Genomic DNA, 21,970 nt, shown 5'->3' with positions numbered 1-21,970 from the left:
TTTTAATGATCCTTTAAAATGTCCAGAATTTAATACTATGCAAAAATTCCTGCCTTCTCTGCCATAAGGCATCTCTACAAAGGATTTGTTTAAATTATCAATAGTAATCATAAAGGAAGGCAATCCCTGAATGCTTCCAGTTGTCATCTGCCTTTTTAAAATTAGAGGGATACTGGGTTTTAAATTTCTCAATCAAGATCACATAGAGAAGCCATCCATTGTGGTGCACATCTGAAATCCCAGCCACTCAGTAGGCTAAAGCAGGAGGATTGCCAAGTTAGAGGCCAACCTCAGCAATATAGCAAGACCTGGTCTCAAAATAAAAAATAAAAAGGGTGGTGACATGGCTCGATGGTAGACTTCCCTTTGGTTCAGTCCCAGTACCAAAAATCATCATTATCATTCTCTCATGGGGAGGAAAGGAATAGGGGTGTATGGTATGAGTGCGTTCAGCTCAGTGGGTAGTTCAGAGGTTACATGTTAAAGGCCCTGTCCCAGCATCAGAAAAAAGAAAAATCCCATGGGAAATTAAAACAATAATTTCTCTTTAGGTTAAGAAGTTAATTCATTCACAAGAGCCTCAAAATAAATAAATAAATAAATAAGAAAAACTTGGGAATCAACAAAAGAGGTGAAAGACCTCTACAATGAAAACTACAGAACACTAAAGAAAGAAATTGAAGAAGACCTTAGAAGATGGAGCGATCTCCCATGCTTTTGGATAGGCAAATGGCCATACTACCCAAAGCGCTATACAGATTCAATGCAATTCCAATTAAAATCCCAACATCACTCCTTATGGAAATAGAAAAAGCAATCATGAAATTCATTTGGAAAAATAAGAGACTCAGACTATCCAAAGCAATCCTTAGCAAGAAGAGTAAAGCAGGAGGCATCACAATACTGGGTCTTAAACAATACTACAAAGCTAGAGTAACAAAAACAGCATGGTATTGGCACTAAAATAGACTTGTAGACCAATGGTACAGAATAGAAGACACAGAGACAAATCCACATAAATACAGTTACCTCATACTAGACAAAACTGCCAAAAACACACATTGGAGAAAAGATAGCCTCTTCAACAAATGGTGCTGGGAAGACTGGAAGTCCATATGCAGCAAAATGAAGTTAAGCCCCTATCTCTCACCATGCACAAAACTCAACTCAAAGTGGATCAAGGACCTAGGAATTAGACCAGAGACCCTGTGCCTAATAGAAGAAAAAGTAGGCTCAAATCTTTATCATGTCCAATTAGGCCCCAACTTCCTTTATAAGATTCCTAAAGCACAAGAAATAAAATCAAGAATCAAGAAATGGGATGGATTCAAACTAAAAAGCTTCTTCTCAGCAAAAGAAACAATCAGTGAGGTGAATAAAGAGCCTACAGAATGGGAGCGAATTTTTACCACACACACATCAGATAGAGCACTAATCTCCAGGATATATAAAGAGCTCAAAAAACTTAACAAAAAAAACCAAAAAACAAAAAACAAATAAACAACCCAATCAATAAATGGGCTAAGGAACTGAACAGATATTTCTCAAAAGAAGATATAAATTTGACCAACAAATATATGAAAAAATGTTCAACATCTCTAGTAATTAGAGAAATACAATTCAAAACTAAGATTTCATCTCACATCAGTCAGAATGGCAGTTATTAAGAATACAAGCAACAATAAGTGTTGGTGAGGATTGGGGGAAAGGCACATTCTTAAATTGCTGGTTGGACTGTAAATTGGTGCAACCACTCTGGAAAGCAGTATGGAGATTCCTTAGAAAACTTGGAATGGAACCACCATTCAATCCAGCTATCCCACTCCTCAGTTTTACACATAGGACTTAAAATCAGCATACTACAGTGATGCCACCACATCAATGTTTATAGCAGCCAGATTCACAATAGCTAAATTGTGGAAGCAACCTAGGTGCCCTTCAATAGATGAATGGGCTAAAGAAACTCTGGTATATATACACAATAGAATATTACTCAGCATTAAAAGAGAATAAAATCATGGCATTTGCAGGTAAATGGATGGAATTAGAGAATATCATGCTAAGTAAGCCAATCTCAAAAAAACAAAGGTGAAATATTTTCTCTTGATATGTAGATGTTGATCCATAATGGCTATATGTGTAGGAGAAGCATGAGAGGAACTTTGGATAGGGTAAATGGGAGGGAGGGGAAGGAATGGGGTATAGGGTAGGAAAGATAGTGGAATGAGATGGACATCATTACCCTAGGTATATGTAGACATGAATGGTGTGACTCTACTTGTGTACAACCAGAGAAATGAAAAATCGTGCTCAATTTGTGTAGTATGAATCAAAATGCATTCTGCATTAGAACAAATAGATTAATTAGAACAAATAGATTAATTGATTAATTAAAAATATGTCTTAAAAAGAATAACCATTTCTTTCCCCTTTAGAATTTAATATTTATTCTTTTCTTATTAAAGTTAGGATTTTGAAGATAACTTCACAACTAGCTTTTTATTTCCTCTTTAAGCAATGTGTTTGACTTACCCAAATACTGAAAGTAACCTGGGAAGACAAGTTTTGAAACACTGTTTTCAAAATTATCTAATAAATAGTTTCTCGCAAATACCTAAGAATAAATTTTAAATAGCTAACATCCATTTTTGAGTAGCTAAGATAAAATAGTACAAATTTTTAAATCTTGGATTAAATTGTTCAAATGCTGTGCAAAGTTAAAAACATTTCCTGCTGGGCATGGTGGTGCACAACGGTAATCTCAGTGGCTTAGGCACTGAGGCAGGGGGGACTGCAAGTTCAAAGCCAGCCTCAGCAATTTAGTGAGGCTCTGAGCAACTTAGTGAGACCTTGTCTCTAAAAAAAAACACACACAAAAAAAGGTGAAGATGTGGCTCAGTGGTTAAGTGCCCCTGAGTTCAATCCCTGGTAGAAAAAAAAAAAAGAAGAAGAATTTTTCTTATATGAATCAGAAATTGCCTGTGATCAGCTCTAGATTTAAAAATTCTGAGAACAGATATGACTATAGCCCAGATAATTTGGTCATAAGGTTTTCTGTGTGTGTGTGTGTGTGTGTGTGTGTGTTTTAGTTGCCAATGAATTTTGATTTTATTTATTTATGTGCGGTGCTGAGAATCAAATCCAGTGTCTTACACATGCTAGGCAAGCACTCTACGACTGTGTTAGAGTCTGTAAACAAGTCAGGATGGCGCCTGGCAAATGTTAGGGTCTGTAAACAAGTCAGGATGGCGCCTGGTATTTTGCCAGGGGGAGTGGTTTGTGAAGTGACGCCAGCGAGCCATTAAGTGTGGAGATTTCTTATTGATTGACTGCTGTATCTAGTTTATGCTAATTAAGATAAGCTGTGTGGAATGTATAAATACCTCTGTTGTCCTACAATAAACGGCTCCTACTCCTGCTGTATCAATGTACACAAGTTGCTTGTCACTCCCCTATTATTTTGCTTTAGCCGGACTGCAGCATGACTGCACTATGATCTCAGCTCTGGTCACAAGTTTTAAAATTCATTTATTTCATTCTTTCACCAATAGAAGCAAGCTCTCTTGCCAACTGCTTGCACCTCTGTCTATACTCAATCGTCTCTTCCATACCTGAAGGGCTGTTGGATGCTCCTAGAGAAAGCCAGCTGTCCCTTTGTGTGTTCACTCTGGTGCCCTGTCTTGCCTGTTCTAGAACCTTCTTGCAGCAATCCTTCATCTTTTTGGACCTTCTCTTCCCCACAACATAGATCATGCTGTATATTATACCCTCTCCCTTATAAAAGACCCCTTTCATCAACGTCCAGTTATCTCTCACAAAATCGATAGAAAATTATCTATCCTTCAGCAACAAATCTAGGAAGAATTGTATACAAAGTCTCCCATTTCTCTCCCTTCATTTTCTTGGCAATCCAGCCAATCTCCTACCCTCATCACTTTGTGGGAACTGTCCTTGTCAACTTTACCAGGGACCACCTTGTGAGCATCCAGTGTTCAAACCTCATTCCACAGCTTCCTGAACTGTAAGCGGTGGTGAAGACAGAAATACTCCCTGCTCCCGGTCACCTGCCCATCTGGCTTCTCCCTCATTCCCCTCAGCTCTGAAGTCAATCCTTTCACATCTTTTTTTTTCTATAAACACCACTTTCTTAGTCATCTCCTCCAGTTTCATGACTTTAGGCTTCTTGTATGTATTGATGATTCCCAAATTTGTATCCCTAGCCTGGACTCTGCTTAACTCCCGACTCTGTCCCAGGGCTTTCTTCACCTTATCACTAGATGTCTGCAGACACCTCAAAGTGGAATTCCTTGCACCCCGCTCCCCTCCCTGCGCCCCAGCCAAAAGATGTGTCCACATCCTACTTCCCAGCCCAGGTCCACCTACTTGGAAAAGGCGGTTTTGCAGAGGCCATTAAGTTCAGGATTCCAGATGGGCTTAGCCTGGGCCCATCAGTGTTAGGTCACTAGACAGGCTCAAAACCTCAAGTCACACTTTCATTCACTTCCATTTCTTTAGATTTGAATTGTAATTTCAGAATCTGTCCCATAAATATCATGATCTTTTCTTATAAAAATAATTTAAGAAAAGTAAGATAAAGGTATTTCTGAGGGCACAAATATAATTAAACTGTATGCTGTGTCTATAACAAAGGCTTCCTATAAATCACTTTCCAACAAAGAGATACAAGCTTATTTTCTCCAAGCCTCTTTCTGATGTAAGCCATTATGTAAATAAGTCTAAAGAATGAGATGATATGTGACACAAAGAGATTGAATCTTCCAGCATGAACTAGAAGACTAAAAACATGTATGTATAAATCTGGGAAAAGGTAAGAGAATAAACTTATCATTTATGAAATTATTTGGATTGAGAAATATCAAGAGGACCAGGGTAAATTACCTAGCATGAAATGAAGATAAATCAACTGACAAATCTTTTCACAATTATCGAGTACATAATTTGTGTAGAGCTGTCTTCAAAGTACAAGGAAAAACAGAAAGAGGTACAAGCAATGATCTATGTTAACAACAGGTTCACAAAGTAGTTGGATAAAAAGACAGTGCATGACAGGACCTAATGACATGAGCTAGAGGAATCTCTGAACTGAGAAGAATGTGGAAGAAGATAGAGAGTGGACAGGTTGGGCAGCTCACGCCTGTAACTCCAGCTACTCAGGAGGCTGAAGTAGGAAGATTTCAAGTTTGATACCAGCCTGGGCAATTTAGTAAGACCCTGTCTCAAAATAAAAATTTTAAAAATGACTGGGCATGGTGGAGCACAGCTGTAATCCCAGTGATTTAGGATGTTGAAGCAGGACAATCACAAATTCAAGCCAGCCTCAGCAACTTAGCAAGGCCCTAGATAATTTAGCAAGACCCTGTCTCAAAATTAATATATATTAAATGTATATTAATATATGTGTTAATATACATTTAATATATATTAATATATAATATATGAAGTAATATGTAATAATATAATATATATTAATATATACAAATTTAAAGGGCTGGGCATGTGGCTCAGTGGTAAAATGCCCCTGGGTTCAATCCCCAGTACCAAAAAATAAAAAAACAAAAACAGTAAAGGAAGGGAGGGAATAGGGTTACAAGAGGACTAGAGGCTAGAATTAGAGGAACAGCTTGGAAAACCAATAAGTGTCACTGGGAAATTTTGTATTTCCACGATCTTTCATGTGTATTTTCATCTTGGCATCAGCCATATTAATTTACATTATTTATTCATATAAATGATACAAATGTATGTATACATATTAATTGCCTTGCATATTTATAGCCAGGTACAGTGGTGCATGCTTATAACACAGTGACTCTGGAGGCTGAGGCAGGAGGATTACAAATTCCAGGCCAGCCTCAATAAATTAGCAAGATCCTATCTCAAAATAAAAAAATAAAAAGGGATAGAGATGTAGCTAAGTGGTAGAATGCCCCTAGGTACAATCTTCGGTAACTAACACACACACACACACATACCACTCACACACACACACACAAATGCATATGTACTGTAGAGAAATTAAAGAAGTACAGAAGGACTTTTCGTGTGATACCAAAGATTGAACCCAGGGGCTCTTAACCCAACATCCCCAGCTCTTTTTTTATATTTCACTTAGAGACCAGATCTAAGTTGTTTTGAGACCTCCTTGAGTTGCTGAGGCTGGCTTTGAACTTGTGACGATTCTGCCTCAGCCTTCTGAGCCGCTGGGATAACAGGTGTGTGTCACCGCACCCAGCTAGAAGGAATTTTTTAAATCTAAAATTTACTTATTTATTTGCCCTGTGAAGAAAACCATTGTTAAAATTCAGTGTTTTTTTCATTCATATTTAGTTGAAATATTATCAATATATTATAAAACTGTTATCATGCTGAATGTACTACATTTCATGTCTTTTTTTCATATTACATTATAGCATAAGCATTTTATCATCAACACATACTCTTTAAAGTCATGATTTCCTGAGATATAATTACAGATAATTTTAAAGACTTTTACTGTATTTTTCAATTGACAGTAATAATATGTTGTCCCTAATAATAATGTATATTATCTAGAAAAACAAAAACAAAGTCATTCATAGCTTGACTACCAAGGATATCTGAGAATTTTCCTTCTATTCTCTTTCTGTGTATATCATGTACATTTTTTAATTATAAAATTGGTGGGCTGGGGATGTGGCTCAAGCAGTAGCGCGCTTGCCTGGCATGCGTGCGGCCCGGGTTCGATCCTCAGCACCACATACCAACAAAGATGTTGTGTCCGCCGAGAACTAAGAAATAAAAATTAAAAAAAAATTATAAAATTGGGATTATACTGCATATAAAACCTGTTTTTCTAACTCAATACTATATTGTAAATATTTTCCTGTTATTAAAAGTCATAAATACCTAGTTTCATGGCTTCACAGAATTCTATCATGTGGATTTACCAAAACTCATTGAGTCTGTCTTTTATTATATTAACAATTTTAAATCACAACTTGATGAGTACATGGACTGTTAGATACCTTCTTTACTATTTCCTTAGGATAAATTCTTTGATGTAGAATTGCTAGTCAAAGGCTGTTAAACATCCGAATTGTTCAACTATCCTCCACATGTTCTTATAAATGAGCACTGATAAGAAAACCCTGGGCCTTATTCATTTAAGATCCTTGCCAATTAGGTAGACACAAAATTAAAAAGACCTCTATTGTTATTATAATTTGCTTGTCTAATGAAATTGAATGTTTTTAACTATAAATTCATCATTTGTGTACCAGTGAATTGCCTATTGATTTCTGCATTAGTCAGGGTAGGTTAAGCAATGCTGTAATAACAGGAGAATCCTGTTATCCTGCCTGAAATCTTAATCACTCAATGAAATAAAGGTTTACTTCTCAACTACTCTTTTAAACAGTGGTTCAGGCATCCAAGAGTCCATTTTGTGACACTACCACGTTAAACCTGTAGCCTCTGAGGGCAGCAGTGAAACAAAAATGAGAGTATAGGAGGCCCTTGACAGAATTGAGACTAGAGCAAATGTCCCCACCTCTAAAAAAAAATGAGAATCAAGTTAAAGAGTAAAAAAAAAAAAAATGAGATTCTGGAAGTTGGAGACAAATACTACAAACTGATGGATTGAAAGACCCTTAGATGGTATATCATGTACAAAATTTCCCTGCTGTTTTACAACACAAGTATTTAGGATAGGGTGTTCTGAATTATTAGTCACCAATAGCCAATTTATCCTTACATAATAGAAAAATAGATTCTGACACAACCTGCCCATTGGCCCAGGTTTGCATTTTTGCACATGTCTGGCAGCTAGTGCCAGATAGATCATCCTCTCTGCTGGTTCCCACTTGACGTTGCTAAGTAAGCAGTTCTTGTTAATAGATTTGAAAACCCCTGAGAGCCAACAGCTTTACTTCATGGCTGCAAAAATCTCTGCCTTGGTGAAGCTCCACTATAGGTTATGGGAATCTGTAGTACATAGAATAATGGTCCTCCCCAAAGGTGTCCATGTCCCAATCCTTGGAATCTGTAGCTCTGTTACTTTACATGGCAAAGAGCTTTTACAAATGTGATTAAGATTAAGGACCTTGAGGGCTGGGGATGTGGCTCAATCGGTATCGCGGTCACCTGGCATGCGCACGGCCCTGGGTTTGATCCTCAGCACCACATACAAATAAAGATGTTGTGTCTGCCAAAAACCAAAAAATAAATATTAAAAAAAAATTCTCTCTCTCTCTCTCTCTCTTAAAAAAAAAAAAAGATTAAGGACCTTGATATGAGGAGATTATCTGGGTGAGCCCAATGTCATCATCTATCCTTTGGAAAGCCTCTCCCAGTTGTGGGCAAAGAGATAGATGTGTAAACAGATTCAGAGAGAGACTAAAACTCTTGGCTGTGAGGATGGTGGACCAAAGCCAGGAGAAAAGTAGTCTGAATAGGATCTGGAAAAGGAGCCAGGCACACTGGTGCACTCCTGAATTCCAGTGGCCCCTAAAGCAGGAGGATTGAGAGTTCAAAGCCAGCCTCAGCAATTTAGTAAGGCTTTAAGCAACTCAGTGAAAACTTATTTCCAAAATATTTTTTAAAGGGCTGGGGATGTGGCTCAGTGGTTAAGCGACCCTGGGTTAAAAAAAAAAAAATGGAAAAGAAATGGATTCTCCTCGAACCTACAAGAGGAACACAGCCCTGCCAAGTCTTGATTTTAGTCAAGTAAGACTGCTCAGATACAGAACTGTAACATAAAGGAATATGTGATTTTTTTTTTTTGGTTGTAGTTGGACACAATGCCTTTATTTTATTTATTTATTTTTATGTGGCGCTGAGGATTGAACCAGTGCCTAGCATATGCTAGATGAGCGCTGTACCGCTGATCCACAACCCCAGCCCCTGAATACGTGGTTTTAATTCACCAAGTTTTTGTCCTATTTCAATAGCATCAATAAAACATGAATACAGGCCTCTTTTCTCACCCATCTACCTATGTATTAAATACCCCTTACTTTCAGAGCAGTAGTGGTTATAGGATATATGGATGTATACTTATGGTTTGGATCTAGAATATTCCTCAAAGGCTCATATTTGGTTTGGTCCCCAATGCAGCAATGTTCAGAGGTGGAGCCTTTAGGAAAGTGATTGGATCATGAGGGCTCAGACCTCATCAACGAATTAATCCATTGATGAATTTGTAATTTAATGGCATTAATGGGAGGTGATAGAAACTGTAGGAGGTGAGACCTAGTTTGAGGAAGTACCTAACTTGGGGCATGCCGTAGAAAAGTATATATTTTTCCTCACCACTTCTCTCTCCCTCTACTTCCCAGTTGCCATGAGGTGAGCCGCTTTCCTCCTCCACACCCTTTCACCATGATATTATGCCTTGCCTCAGGCCCAAAGCAACAGGACTGGCAGACCTTGGACTGAAATCTCAAATTGAACCACAAGGTCTCCACTCCTCTAAATTGTTTTTCTTGGGTATTTTGTCCCAGAGAGAAAAAGCTGACTAACACATGAGTGTACTTGTTTCACATTTCAATCATTTTGCCTGTTCTTAAACTTTGAAGAACTTCCAAGACTAGAGAATGGGAGGATTTAGTGACAATTCAACAGCTTTGTTACTCAAATTTTCTTTTTTTTTTTTTTAATACTGGGGTGTGAACCCAAGTGCACTTAACTACTGAGTCACATCCCCAGCCATTTTTATTTTTTATTTTGAAATATGATCTCGCTAAATTGCTTAGGGCCTTGCTAAGTTGCTAAGGCTGGCTTTGAACTTGCAATCCTCCTGCCTCAGCCTCCCAAACTGCTGGGATTAGAGGCCTGTGCCACCATCACCGGTAGTTTTCTGGCTTTTTAAAGACATTTCTCTTTTTCATAACTCACATTTCTATCTCATAACCTGGCAGGAAATTATGCTCCATGAATTTGGCATTGAACAGAAATCCGTTCTGGCATACTGCCACGGAAAGAACAAATGGAAGAATTACTTTTCAGTAGAGTATGGAAGTACAACATTTTGATTTTAAACATTTCAGTGATTAGCATTTGACAAAACATAGGATGAGAGAACTAAAAGAAATTGGATACTTCTTCAAAAACCTATATTTTCATGACTGAATATCCTACAGCCATACAGTGGAATATCAAGATAGGATTAAAATGAAAGAGGACATCTCTTTCATTAAATATGATATAGGCAATTATCTCCAGGACATAAGTGAAAGGAAACAAATTACACAGCAGTACATATAGTTCATGGGGGGGGGGGGTTTGCAGTGCTGGGGATCAAACCCAAGCCCTCACATTTGCACACACTGCCACTGAGGCACACCTCCAGCCTCTATGCCAATTTCTAAAGAGCTCTAGCCCTCATTTGGTACTTATTTTAGTTTGCTCACCTCAACTTTTTTTTAACATTCTGAAAATGATTTTACTCTTCCCTTAAGGCTATAAGGGAGCAGCAGCACACACTTGTAATTCCAGCTGCTCAGGAGGCTGAAGCAGACGTATCTCAAGTTCAAGGCCAGCTGCGCAATTTATTAAAACCCTATCTCAAAGTAAAATTTAAAAAAGGGATGGGAAGTAGCTCAGCATCAAAACACTCCTGGGTTCACTCCCAAGTAGGGCAAAACAAAAATAAAGCCTATAAGAACTATTATGGGGCTGGGCACAGTGGTGCCTGTAATCCCAGCAGCTTGGGAGCTGAGGCAGGAAGATTTGGAGTTCAAAGCCAGCCTCAGCAACACAGAGGTGCTAAGCAACTCAGTGAGGCCCTGTCTCTAAATAAAATACAAAATAGGGCTGGGGATGTGGCTCAGTGGTCAAGTGTCCCTGAGTTCAATTCCTGGTACAAAAAAAAAAAAAAAAAAGTTTATACAAAGGCAAAATGATATTCCTGTATTCCACTTTACCAGAATTTGGCGTATTTTGTGATCCTTGGCATGTCTAACGGTTGCTGATTCATACATGGATCCTTAATGAGAAAAGGTAGAAATGACTGCTGAAAGTTGTCAACGCAACTGCCTGGATGAAAAGGTGGCCAGATGTGGAAAAGTAGCTCAAGGTGTGTATGTGTGCATACACAACCCACTTAAGTATCCCAAGCAGCTAGTTTCATGTTTGTCCAATTATTCTGATGTCTACAATAAAACTAAGACTTAAGACTCAAATTAAAATTCTTCAAAGGCAATGCTAAATTCAGAATGAAATTGGCTGGTTCATGTATCTATAATTAGAACCACTTAGGACATTCATTTTTACAGCACAAGGCATGCAGTACTTGGAAGACTACCATATACCATTATTTTAAACTTCTGAGCCAAAAAGTATACTACTAAAATTCTTAGAAGCACAACAAATGTTTCGACACAGCTTGTACAAACAATCCACTACAATTTGATTCCTTTGCAAACAACTCCTGATGCCCAGAAGGAATTGACTGCACCAGGTTCCAGCTGCTTTGGGATATATTCACTAATCCTGTGCATTCTGACAGTTGTATTTTGGGGTTGCTACTACATCATAGGATTTACAGAAAATAAATTAGTACATCAAGACAAACACACTTCAATGTTAAGTTTTAAAGTGCTACCAGGAGGTTGAATAACTTAATTGCTCACTGGATTTTGAAATGTCCTACACAGACTTTGCCGAAAACTCAAATATTCAGTGACAATCATCTGACTCAAGGTGACTGTCATTCATTCCTCCTTGCTGGGCCATAGCTCAGACACGGGAATAAAGAGAATGATCAAAAAAAAAAAAAAAAAATTCCTGGAAAAGCATGTGGTAGATCCAAGATCATCCACTTCCTTCTTTCCTTCCCTCTGCAACATTCCTTTTAGATAAACAGTTCTGGGTACATATATTAAGACAGAAATTCTTATTCTGTGAGTCTGGGGGAAAGGGCAGTAATGTCCCTTTTGACAAATAACCCCCAAGGGATTCTAAAATGCAGGAGTATCTGGGTCACTCTCTGAAAAATACCACTTAAGTTCTTGCTCCTGGGATCTATGAATCACACAGACATCTCAGGCATTTTCTCTATGAATATGAATCTTTAAAGAGCTGAAGGGCATAATCCAGTTCAGCTTACTTCCTCTTCTTGGGCCTGCCACCAAGGACAGCATCAGCATTGAGACCTAATCTATACCAAAGGTAGATCAGATTTGTATCACCTGTTTAAAAAAAAAAAAAAAAAAAAAGCTCAACAGTGTTTTTTGTACTCAGAGGTTTCCAACACATTTTATTTTGCCGACCACTGGCGGGTGTGCAGCTTGAGGACCGACATCTATATAAATTCCTATAAAACGTCCAGTATTGCCAGTCTGTGGCAGCCTCCTCTGCACTGCCCGCCACCAAGGGCCTCAGTCTCAGGTGCACACGAGGGGGGCCTAAAGACCCTGGCTTCCAGGTAGATTTGCGTGGGGAGGAGAGTTCCTTTGGTGAGGATCGACAGGTTTGGAGTGCGGCTGCAGTGCCGGCAAGCAGGAAGCCTTCAAAGCCTTGTGGAGGACTGGCACCCTTGATGCTTCTCTTCTTTCGAAGACACAGGAAGATGCAGCGCCCTTGTGCTTAACGACTGGAACCCCCTCGACTGCTTAGTAGGTTAAAATATAAGGAAGCCTCTGCTTTAAGTAACACAGATAACACCTCTTTAGATTGCCTATTTGTTCTAGAACTACAAAATTTAATTCAAGAAAATATAGGTCCCATGAAAGACTTAAAAGTTTTATAAAACTAAAATCTAGTTTTCCCCGATAAATTGTACTTTAGGCAAAACCCTCCCAACGCTTCTAAAATAATACTAAAAGGGGCATCTGATTATACAAGAGCAATTTAAAAAATTAAATATTTATTTGAATAACAAGTTTTAAGTTCGAGCTGCAATGTTGGCAATGCAGATTAACAGATCACAAAAAGCGTGCACAAAAAAGTACTAGCGCAAAGGACAAAACAATGCTAGGAATTAGGCTAAAGAGCTGCTGATTTTAAGGAAACAAAAGGCCTGAAATCACTATACAAAATATAAAATGTATTAAACACTACCATCCACACAACAGCCTTTATTATTGATTATATTTAAAAATTATTTGCGTAGTTAATTATATATTGAATTGTAAATGAGTATTATACATGAACTCCCTATTGGAAGGCAATTCCTTGTTGCACTATAGAACATCTAATTACATTGCAAAAAGTATTCTTTTTTGCTATATCAGTAAAGAAAAGCTAATGATATTATTGTAAATATCAGGAAGGCTACAAAAAGAAATAACATTTCTTTTTTGTCTTCAAAGTGCTTTCCATGCAGACTGAAGCACTTGCCTTGTGAAACTGAATGCACTATTGGAGAATGTCCTGGGTCAAAGAGATGCTCTTGAATTATTAGTCTCAGCTTTACAAATCAAAGATGCAAAGGAACCATGCAACCTTCTTACTACCAGGAGACCATCTTGTCACTTACCAAATCTAACCTTCCAGAATACCATCCAAGATACAAAAAAAGACCAGACTGATATGATAAATACACATATAATGAAAAGACACAACTGTTATGTGACACTACTCTCAGTAATGTCTGTGCTGTGTGAAAGCACCTTTAGAAAGAGCCTATGCGGCAAGAGATACGTGTCTAAAGATTCAAAATGAATCAACAGTATTGGATAACAATATAATTCTCAACTCAGAAGCTGCCTCAAGATTAGGTGCATCTTCAGTTAATGTAACAGGAAAAGAAGGCCATGGATTTCATTTTATTAATTGTATCCACTCACAATCGACCTAAGGTCACCAGATGTGTAGACACAATGAGATTTTTGTTGTTGCTTATAGTCTTTAATTGAAGTGATGATAAAGGAAATAGATCTATTTAAAAACAAAACCAAATAGCTATTTCTGTCTACATTAGGAGGTGGCACCAGGTGTGGGATTCACATTTTGAGTGGCCACTTGTGGTGCAACTTCGATAATCCGGGGCTTGTCTATTATTCTGGCAGTACGGTTGCCCTTCTCTACAATCCCAATAATCCATGCTTGGTGACCTTCGCCATACTTGGGGGACTTTATCTCTGCACAGAACCGAGCAGCCTGCTCACGTGGTAAACATATTAGAAGGCCTCCTGGCAAAGGAAAAGAAAATAATTATCATTATTGTGATATTACAAGCTGAAGCAGTTTCTTTGCCTCTACTAAAAATTTCTTCTACACAAGATCTAAATTCAGCCAACAACTTAATCAACTTGCTCTTTCCATTAAACCAAAATGCTTGCCCTATCCGATAGACAAAACAATTCCCTGGTATACACCTAGACAACAATAAACTTTAAACTGTGACAATGACCAATCTGCGAACCATTTAATCCTTATGTAGTAAGGTGCTGGGGCCTCAGTAACATGTGGTAGCTTTTTTTTTTTTAAACACTACATTGAAAGAAATATTTACAAATGATTAGAAATGCTCATTTTCAATTTGGATTCCTCATCTCACCAAAACCACTCGTTTGTATTTTAAGACTCATGAAAGAGTTTATGCCTCAAAGAATCTAGGTTCTAGTTCCAATTCATTGTCTTCAAAACAGAAATAGTAATGACACATTAAAATAAATCTTCACTATTTCTAGTAACTAGGCCAGAGAAAAATTGCTTCTAAGTAAAAATTAACACAGGAACAATTTGTATAGTGTACTTTTACTTAAAAAGTAAAAACTCATTCTGAATAAAAAAACAAATTTAAGTAATTGGTATTATTCACTAACTCATTCAATATTCCCTCAGTGCCCACTAGATGGCAGACTGTTCCAACCAGATAACCAACAGGGGGAAATCTCTGCCTGCTTTGAGACAAAACTTTTTTCTTTCAAGCAGGAAGTTGAAGGGTCCTTATCAAAATCCGTAGGGGGCCTGATGAAGTCTGGAAATTCCAAGCCATTTCAAAGGGGCTGCAGTGGGCAGGGCTTTGTGGTCTTCACCTTTGCCTATACCAGAATCTTCAAGAGTACTAGGACCACTCCAGATCTGACATCATTCTGGGGGTCAGGTCTAGACAACTGACCATTTTTAAATCCCCAGGGTAGAAAACTAGAGTTATACAGAAAAGGAAAAAGAAATAAGAGAGAATCTGATAAGAATCAAGATAAAGCACAGGGAGAAATGGGGGAGAGAACTTTGAAAACAATATATTACTTTCTTTTTGGGGGGGGGGCGGTCCAGGGATTGAACCCAAAGTCACTTAATCACTGAGCCACATACTCAGCCCTTTTTATTTTGAGACAGGGTCTTATAATAAAAACGTTGCTTACAGTCTCACTAAGTTGCTGAGGCTGACTTCAAACCTGTGATCCTCCTATCTAAGCCTCTCAAGCTGCTGAGATTAAAGGCATGTAATAATACAGACATGACACCTGGCTCTATTTTTCTTTTTTTTTCTTTTGGTACCAGAGATTGAACTCAGGGGTACTCGACCACTTAGTCACATACCCAGTTCTATTTTGTATTTTATTTTAGCGACAGGGTTTCACTCACCATTGCTAAGGCTGGCTTTGAACTCGAGATTCTCCTGTCTCAGCCTTCTAAGCCTCTGGGATTACAGGCATGCACCACTAAACCTAGCTCTATTTCACTCTTAAAAGAACAATTTTAGACATTTTTTCAAGAAAAAATTAGTCAGTTCAATGTCTTCTGTAGGTATTAGTTTCTTTGAAATACTAAGCTTCCAATGACATTTGGGTAATGACTTATCTTTCCCACATTCTCCCACTCCCATTCCACTGCTATCTATATTCCTATATCCAAAAGGAGAAGAAAGGAACACTTAAACTATGGCTCTTGGTCACACATGGTAGGTACTGGAAACCCACACAGAGTTGGCCAGAAATAATTAGGACTACCCTCACAAAGTAGAGACACACTCACACACTAAGCCACTGCTTTCTCATGGAGCATTCTGTTGGCTTAAGTCCAACCCTCAGACTTGGACCCAGGATCCCATACCTGATGTCTCCGGACAGGTTCCATGCATGAGACCAAACATGTTCCCACAGGCCTTGCTCACAGCAGCCATCTTGGCCAGCACAGGGAGGTTGTGAATCACAAACGACACTTCATTCCTCTGTTGCTTAGCCAGGTTCTGAGCATGGCCCAAGATCCCGAAGCCTGTGATGTCAGTGGCTGCGTGGGCATTGAATGTGTGCATAAGTCCTGCAGCTAAGAGAGCCAGAGGAAAAAAATACCTTAGTTGAAGAACTCAAAATCACAAACTAGTGAAAACTCATTTGTCAGGGAGATGGCATCCAGAAATCATGAAAAAAGATAGTATTACAAAATTAGCAAAATCAATGAAATTCTGATTTTCCTTCTTCCTTTTCTTCCTCTTTTTGTGGTACTGGGAATGGAACCCAGGGCCTCACACAAGCCAGTCAAATACTCTACCACAGAGCTATACCCCTAGCCCTGATCTATTTCAATCTAAACTGCCTGGAACCCATCAGCAGTTTCAATCAAGAGCTATTTCCAATATGCTGACAAAAACTATACAGAGGAATTATTCAACAGCAGGTAATTTAGATCTCCGCCTAAATACAAAGAGGACTTTTAAAGATTATTTGACTTAAAATCAAAGTACTCTTGCTAGAGATCAATTATCTGAAAGTTCTTTACTTTTCAATTGAAAAGAATATCAATAGGGGCTGGGGTTGTGGCTCTGTGGTAGTGTGCTTGTCTAGCATGTGTGATGCACTGGATTCAATTCTCAGCACCACATACAAATAAATAAAGGTTCATCAACAACTAAAAAATATTAATAAAAAAAGAATATCAATAGACTATATTTTGGAATTTGGGGGTAAGTTTAGGGAGTTCCCACATGCCCCTCCCCCAGTTTTACCTACATGAACATTTTGCATCTACAGTACAATGAGTCAAATTAGTACTTAACTATCAATGAAAATTCATAACTCACATGAGGGTTGAGTGTGTTAATTCTACACATTTACAAATGTATAACAGCCATCCAACATTACAGTATCATGCTCTAAAAATCTTGTGCTGTGCCTAGTAATCCTCTTTCCCCCAAACCCCTGGCAGCCAATGATCATTTTACTGTCTTTACAGTTTTTCCTTTTCCAGAATGTGCTATCAGTTGCATCATACTGTAGAAGCTTTTCAGAGTGGCTTCTTCCACGATAGCACCTTTCTTTTTAATATCAATGATATTCTATCATCTGAATATACCAGTTGTTTATCTGTTGATCTACTGAGGGACGTCCTGATTCTAAGTTTTGGCAATTACAAAATCATGAATAAAGTTGCTGTAAACATTTACATGCAGGTTATTATGTGAATTTAAGACTTCAGGAGGGTAAATTAACAAGAGCACAATTGTTGGATCACATGGTAATAATGCCCATTATTCCATATCTTTGTCAGCATTTGTTGTTGTCAACCTACTGGATTTTAGCTGTTCTAATAGGTGTACAGTAGTAACTCTTAGTTTTTTACTTTGCAATTCTCTAACAAAATGAAAGGCTATGTAGCTTTTTATGATTATTTGCTATCTATGTATCTTCTTTGGTGATGTGTATGTTATGGGGTTTGGCCCCCTTTTTTTTTTTTTTAACTAAAATGTTTTTCTTAAAAAAAAAAAAAAAAACTGGATTATTGACTTGTAAGAGTTCTTCATTTATTCTGGCCACCAGACGTTTATCAGATACATTTTGCAGATTTTTCTCCCAATCTGAGGTTTATCTTTTCTTCTTCTTAATAGTCTCTCTCACAGAGCAGATTTTTATACTAATGAAATCCAACTTACCCAATTTTTCTTTCACAGAAAATATTTTTGTGTTTTATCTAAAAAGTCATCTCCAAATTCAATGCTAACTAAATTTTCTATTTATCTTCCTGGAGTTTTACAGTTTTGTTTTATATTTAGGTCTACATCCATTTGAAGTTAACTTTTATAAAGCATGTAAAGTCTATGTCTAGATTTATGTTCTGCATGTGAATGTCCACTTGTTCCGGAACCATTTGTTGAAAAACATTTTTGCCAATGAATTGCCTTTGTGTCTCTGATAGAGGTCAGTAGTTTGACTATGGCTGTGTCAATCTATTTTTCTATTTCTATGGATCTATAAATTATTTCTTACAAGTAAAGGGGGGAAAGTATGAAAAATTTATATTTCAAAATAAATTGTTCACAAATAGGTAACAGGTTACTAAGTGCAGTGTCACATCCCTGTAATCCCAGTGACGTGGGAGGCTAAGGCAAGAGTTCAAGGCCATCCTCAGCAACTTAGCAAAGCACTATCTCAAAATACAAAATAAAAGGGATTGAGGATGTAAGCTTAGTTGTAGAGCACCCAGTACCACCACCCCAAAAAATTAAAAAAAAAAAAAAAGGCAAAATGTAATCCCTATCTGGTAGAACATTATCTGGCTATTAAAAACTACGTATACTAAGTAACAATAAATGTTGACAAGGATTTGGGGGAAAAAAGGTATACTCATATGTTATTGGTGGGACTGCAAATTTTTTTATTTGGTACAAGCACTCTGGAAAACAGTATGGAAATTCCTCAGAAAACTTGGAATGGAACCACCATTTGACTCAGTTATCCCACACCTCAGTATATACCCAAAGGACTTAAAATCAGCAATATCATAGTTACACAGCCACATCAATGTTTATAGCAGCTCAATTTTCAACAGCTAAACTATGTATGGAACCTAGGTACCCTTCAACAGATGAATAGATAAGAAAATACGGTACATGTACACAATGGAATATCAGTCAGCCATAAAGAAGAATGAAATTATGGCATTTGCCAGTAAATAGATGGAACTGGAGATTATCATGCTCAGTGAAATAAGCCAAATCCCAAAAAACAAAGATTGATGTTCTCTCTGATGTGTGGATGCTAACACACAATAAAGGGAGAGGGGATAAAAGCTATCTGGATTAGACAAAGGACAATGAAGGGAAGGGGGGATGGGAATAGGAAAGACAGTAGAATGAATCAGACATAACTTTCCCATGTTCATATGTGAATACACAATCAGTGAAACTTCACATCAGGTACAACTACAAGAATAGGATCCTAATTAGAATGAGTTATACTCTATATATGTATGCATGATATGTCAAAACACACTCTACTGTCATGTATGTCTAAAAGAAAAAAAAACTATGTATATGAGGATATATAATATGGAAAAACAATCTTAAAATGTTAGATGAATAAAAGCAGATTCCAGATACATAATTTATGATTCACACTAGTTTAAAAAACTGCAGGAAACCAAAAAAAGTTCTGCAGGAATAAGTAAAAAATACTAATGAGCTATTTTGGGGTGGTGGAACTACAGATAATTTTCTTTTCTACTGTTTTCCATCTTCTAATACTTTTTCTAAAATAAATATGTAATTCTTCTATAGTAAGATAAATGGGGAGAGAGAGATGTTAAAAAGAAAAGTTACATATAGTACTCCACTGTAAATTGATACATAATACTTTGGAAAACAATTTGGCACTATCTAGAAAAGCTGAGACCAAAGAAGTTCTAGCAGTAATGCTCAGGTCCATTGACAGCAGATCAAATAAGGCAGCCATGCAGTGGAATGTTATAAAGTAATTAGAAAGGCAGATGCTAAAGTAAATCTTTTAATATTTTTAATACTTCAAAATCAAGAGTATCAGATGCGATCTCTTAAGATCTCCTGGGGACAAGAAAAGGAGAATAATGGAATGAGCCGGACCAAACTTTCCTATGTACATATATGAATATGCCACAGTATATTTCACCTTTATGTATATCCACAATAGATTAATAAAAAACAAGACCAAAAAAAAAAAATCCTATAAGTAAACAGAAGAAAGATAAACAGAGTAGAGAAAAGGGAATAAGGATAGGAGGATGAGACACAAATGGAAAGTAACAGAGATCAAATTGGAACAAATTATACTCTGTGTCTGTTTAATTTTGTCAAAATGAAAGCCAATATTATATATAACTAAAATGATAAAAAAACACTTTTTTAAAATTATTTTTTAATAATACAGTTAAAAAAAAAAGAAATTTTAAAAAATATCCTGGTCATGGGGCTGGGATTGTGGCTCAGCAATAGAACACTAGCCTAGCATATTCAAGGCCCTGGGTTCGATCCTCAGCACCACATAAAAATAAATAAAATAAAGGTATTGTGTCCAACCATAAAAATTTAAAAAAAAAAAATTTTTGGTCAGGCTGGAGGATGTATCTCAATAGTAAAGTGTTTGCCCAGGATGAGCAAGGCCCTGGGTTCAACCCCTAGTACCACACATAGAATTTTTTGCTGGGCAAAGTGGTGCATACCTATCAACTCCAGCAACTCAGGAAGCTGAACCCCTAAGCAACTTAGCAAGACTCCTTCTCAAAATAAAAAATAAAAAGGGGTGGGGATATAGCTCAGTGATAAAGTACTCCTGGTTTTAATCCCCAACATTTCATTCAAACAAGAACAAAAACAAACAAACAAACAAAAACCCAAAGAATTCATGACTTAAGTATTACATATATTTGGATCAATATCATTTTGGGAAAGTTTAAAAATAAAAGAGAAAATACCAAGAAATCAGACAACCCATCCAATGTACAGAACACTCCTTGACTGCTAATGGGGTTCCTGAAAACATCTTAAGTTGAAAAAGCATTTAATACACACAATCTACCAAACAGCATAGGTTGGCAATACAGTAGACTATAGAATATTGGCTGTTTACCTTTGTGATAAAATAGCTGATTAGGAGCCAAGGCTGCCCACGTAGCATTTCAACCATATTGCCTATCTCCGGCACCAGAAAAGATCAATTATTCAAAATTCAAATTGTGGTTTCTGCTGAATATTTCTCACTCTAACACCATTGTAAAGATGAAAAATTTTAAGTGAAACCATCATTAGTAAGGGACCTGTGTTTGGATTTCCATGAGTGAATTCACTTAAGCCAAATCAGGTACCAAGAGAAGATGGCCTATAGTCAACAATCACATCTGGCCAGCCAAAAGTGGGTTTTCTTTTGTGTTTAAAAGCTGTGTGCATGTATGTGGTAGGGGAAATCAATGAGCAATTGAGACTCTATGTGGCCTTCAAAGCCTAAAATATCTACTACCTTGGCCTTCTCAGAATGTCTGCCAACCCTATCATAGAACCATTCCCTGCCCATACCTGTCCTGTTGAGCCGTGCCATATTCATCATTGCTTCTTGGTATGCCAACTCTACGTCTTCTTGGGTGACTACTAGCTTAATTTTATTCCATTTTTCAGGCTAACAACAGAAACATAAGTCAAGGAGAAAAGAGGGGGAAAATATGATTAATCTTTACTTCTTACCACTGACACAAAGAACACCTTTTTGCTTAGTCATCTTCTGAGTTTTATTTATCTAACTTTATACCAAATATTAAGTGTCCATCAGTCCCATCATCATGATTTCTTTTCTGTTCTCATTCTACATTTCTGTAACCAATATTGCATCTTATTGGCTATGTAAACCTGGCAATACACACAGCTACACTAACATGGCAACAGCTGTGTGAGCATAGGCTGAAGCTTGCTCCTCTTTGGGAGGGTGTAAATCACATTATCAATAGCTTTGAATGTCCTCTGGTTCTCCTCTCATCTCTCCTATTATGTCCACAGCTTTCATTTTTCATATTATAATTATATTTTTATTGATTTTAATTGAAGCCTAAAGTAAAGCTTTTCTTTTGGAGACTGGGTCTCACTATGTTGCCCAAGCTGGCCTTAAGTTTGCAATCCTGCCCTCTCAGCATCCTGGGATTATGGGGCACATGCCTCTGCCTAGGAGTGAAGCTATCTTAATGAAGAGAAGAACTGGAAACGACTTTTAAGTGCATGCACACTCAGGTCAGTCATGGGTCATAAAAGGACATCATACTGAGGACAAAGAGGTCTGCCTTTATTCCC

The 21,970-nt window shown here is 37.4% G+C and overlaps 1 protein-coding gene across 4 annotated transcripts in view; it reads right to left on the bottom strand.

The window, feature by feature from the left end:
• Window positions 1–12,226: 12,226 nt before the first annotated feature.
• The window catches only part of Sephs1 (selenophosphate synthetase 1), a 27,164-nt gene continuing 17,420 nt past the window's right edge, over window positions 12,227–21,970 (bottom strand). For all 4 annotated transcript variants that reach the window (XM_078023514.1, XM_013362403.4, XM_005334268.5 and 1 more), the window contains 3 exons: window positions 21,209–21,308; window positions 16,003–16,215; window positions 12,227–14,132 (listed from right to left, as the gene is read on the bottom strand). In XM_078023514.1, coding sequence (XP_077879640.1) covers window positions 13,918–14,132; window positions 16,003–16,215; window positions 21,209–21,308 — 528 coding nt within the window. In that variant the 3' untranslated portion in view covers window positions 12,227–13,917. The remainder of the gene's footprint in view (window positions 14,133–16,002; window positions 16,216–21,208; window positions 21,309–21,970) is intronic.

This window comes from Ictidomys tridecemlineatus, chromosome 10 (assembly GCF_052094955.1).
Source record: "Ictidomys tridecemlineatus isolate mIctTri1 chromosome 10, mIctTri1.hap1, whole genome shotgun sequence".
NCBI lineage: Eukaryota > Metazoa > Chordata > Mammalia > Rodentia > Sciuridae > Ictidomys > Ictidomys tridecemlineatus.
This window is presented reverse-complemented; position numbering and strand designations above follow the sequence as displayed.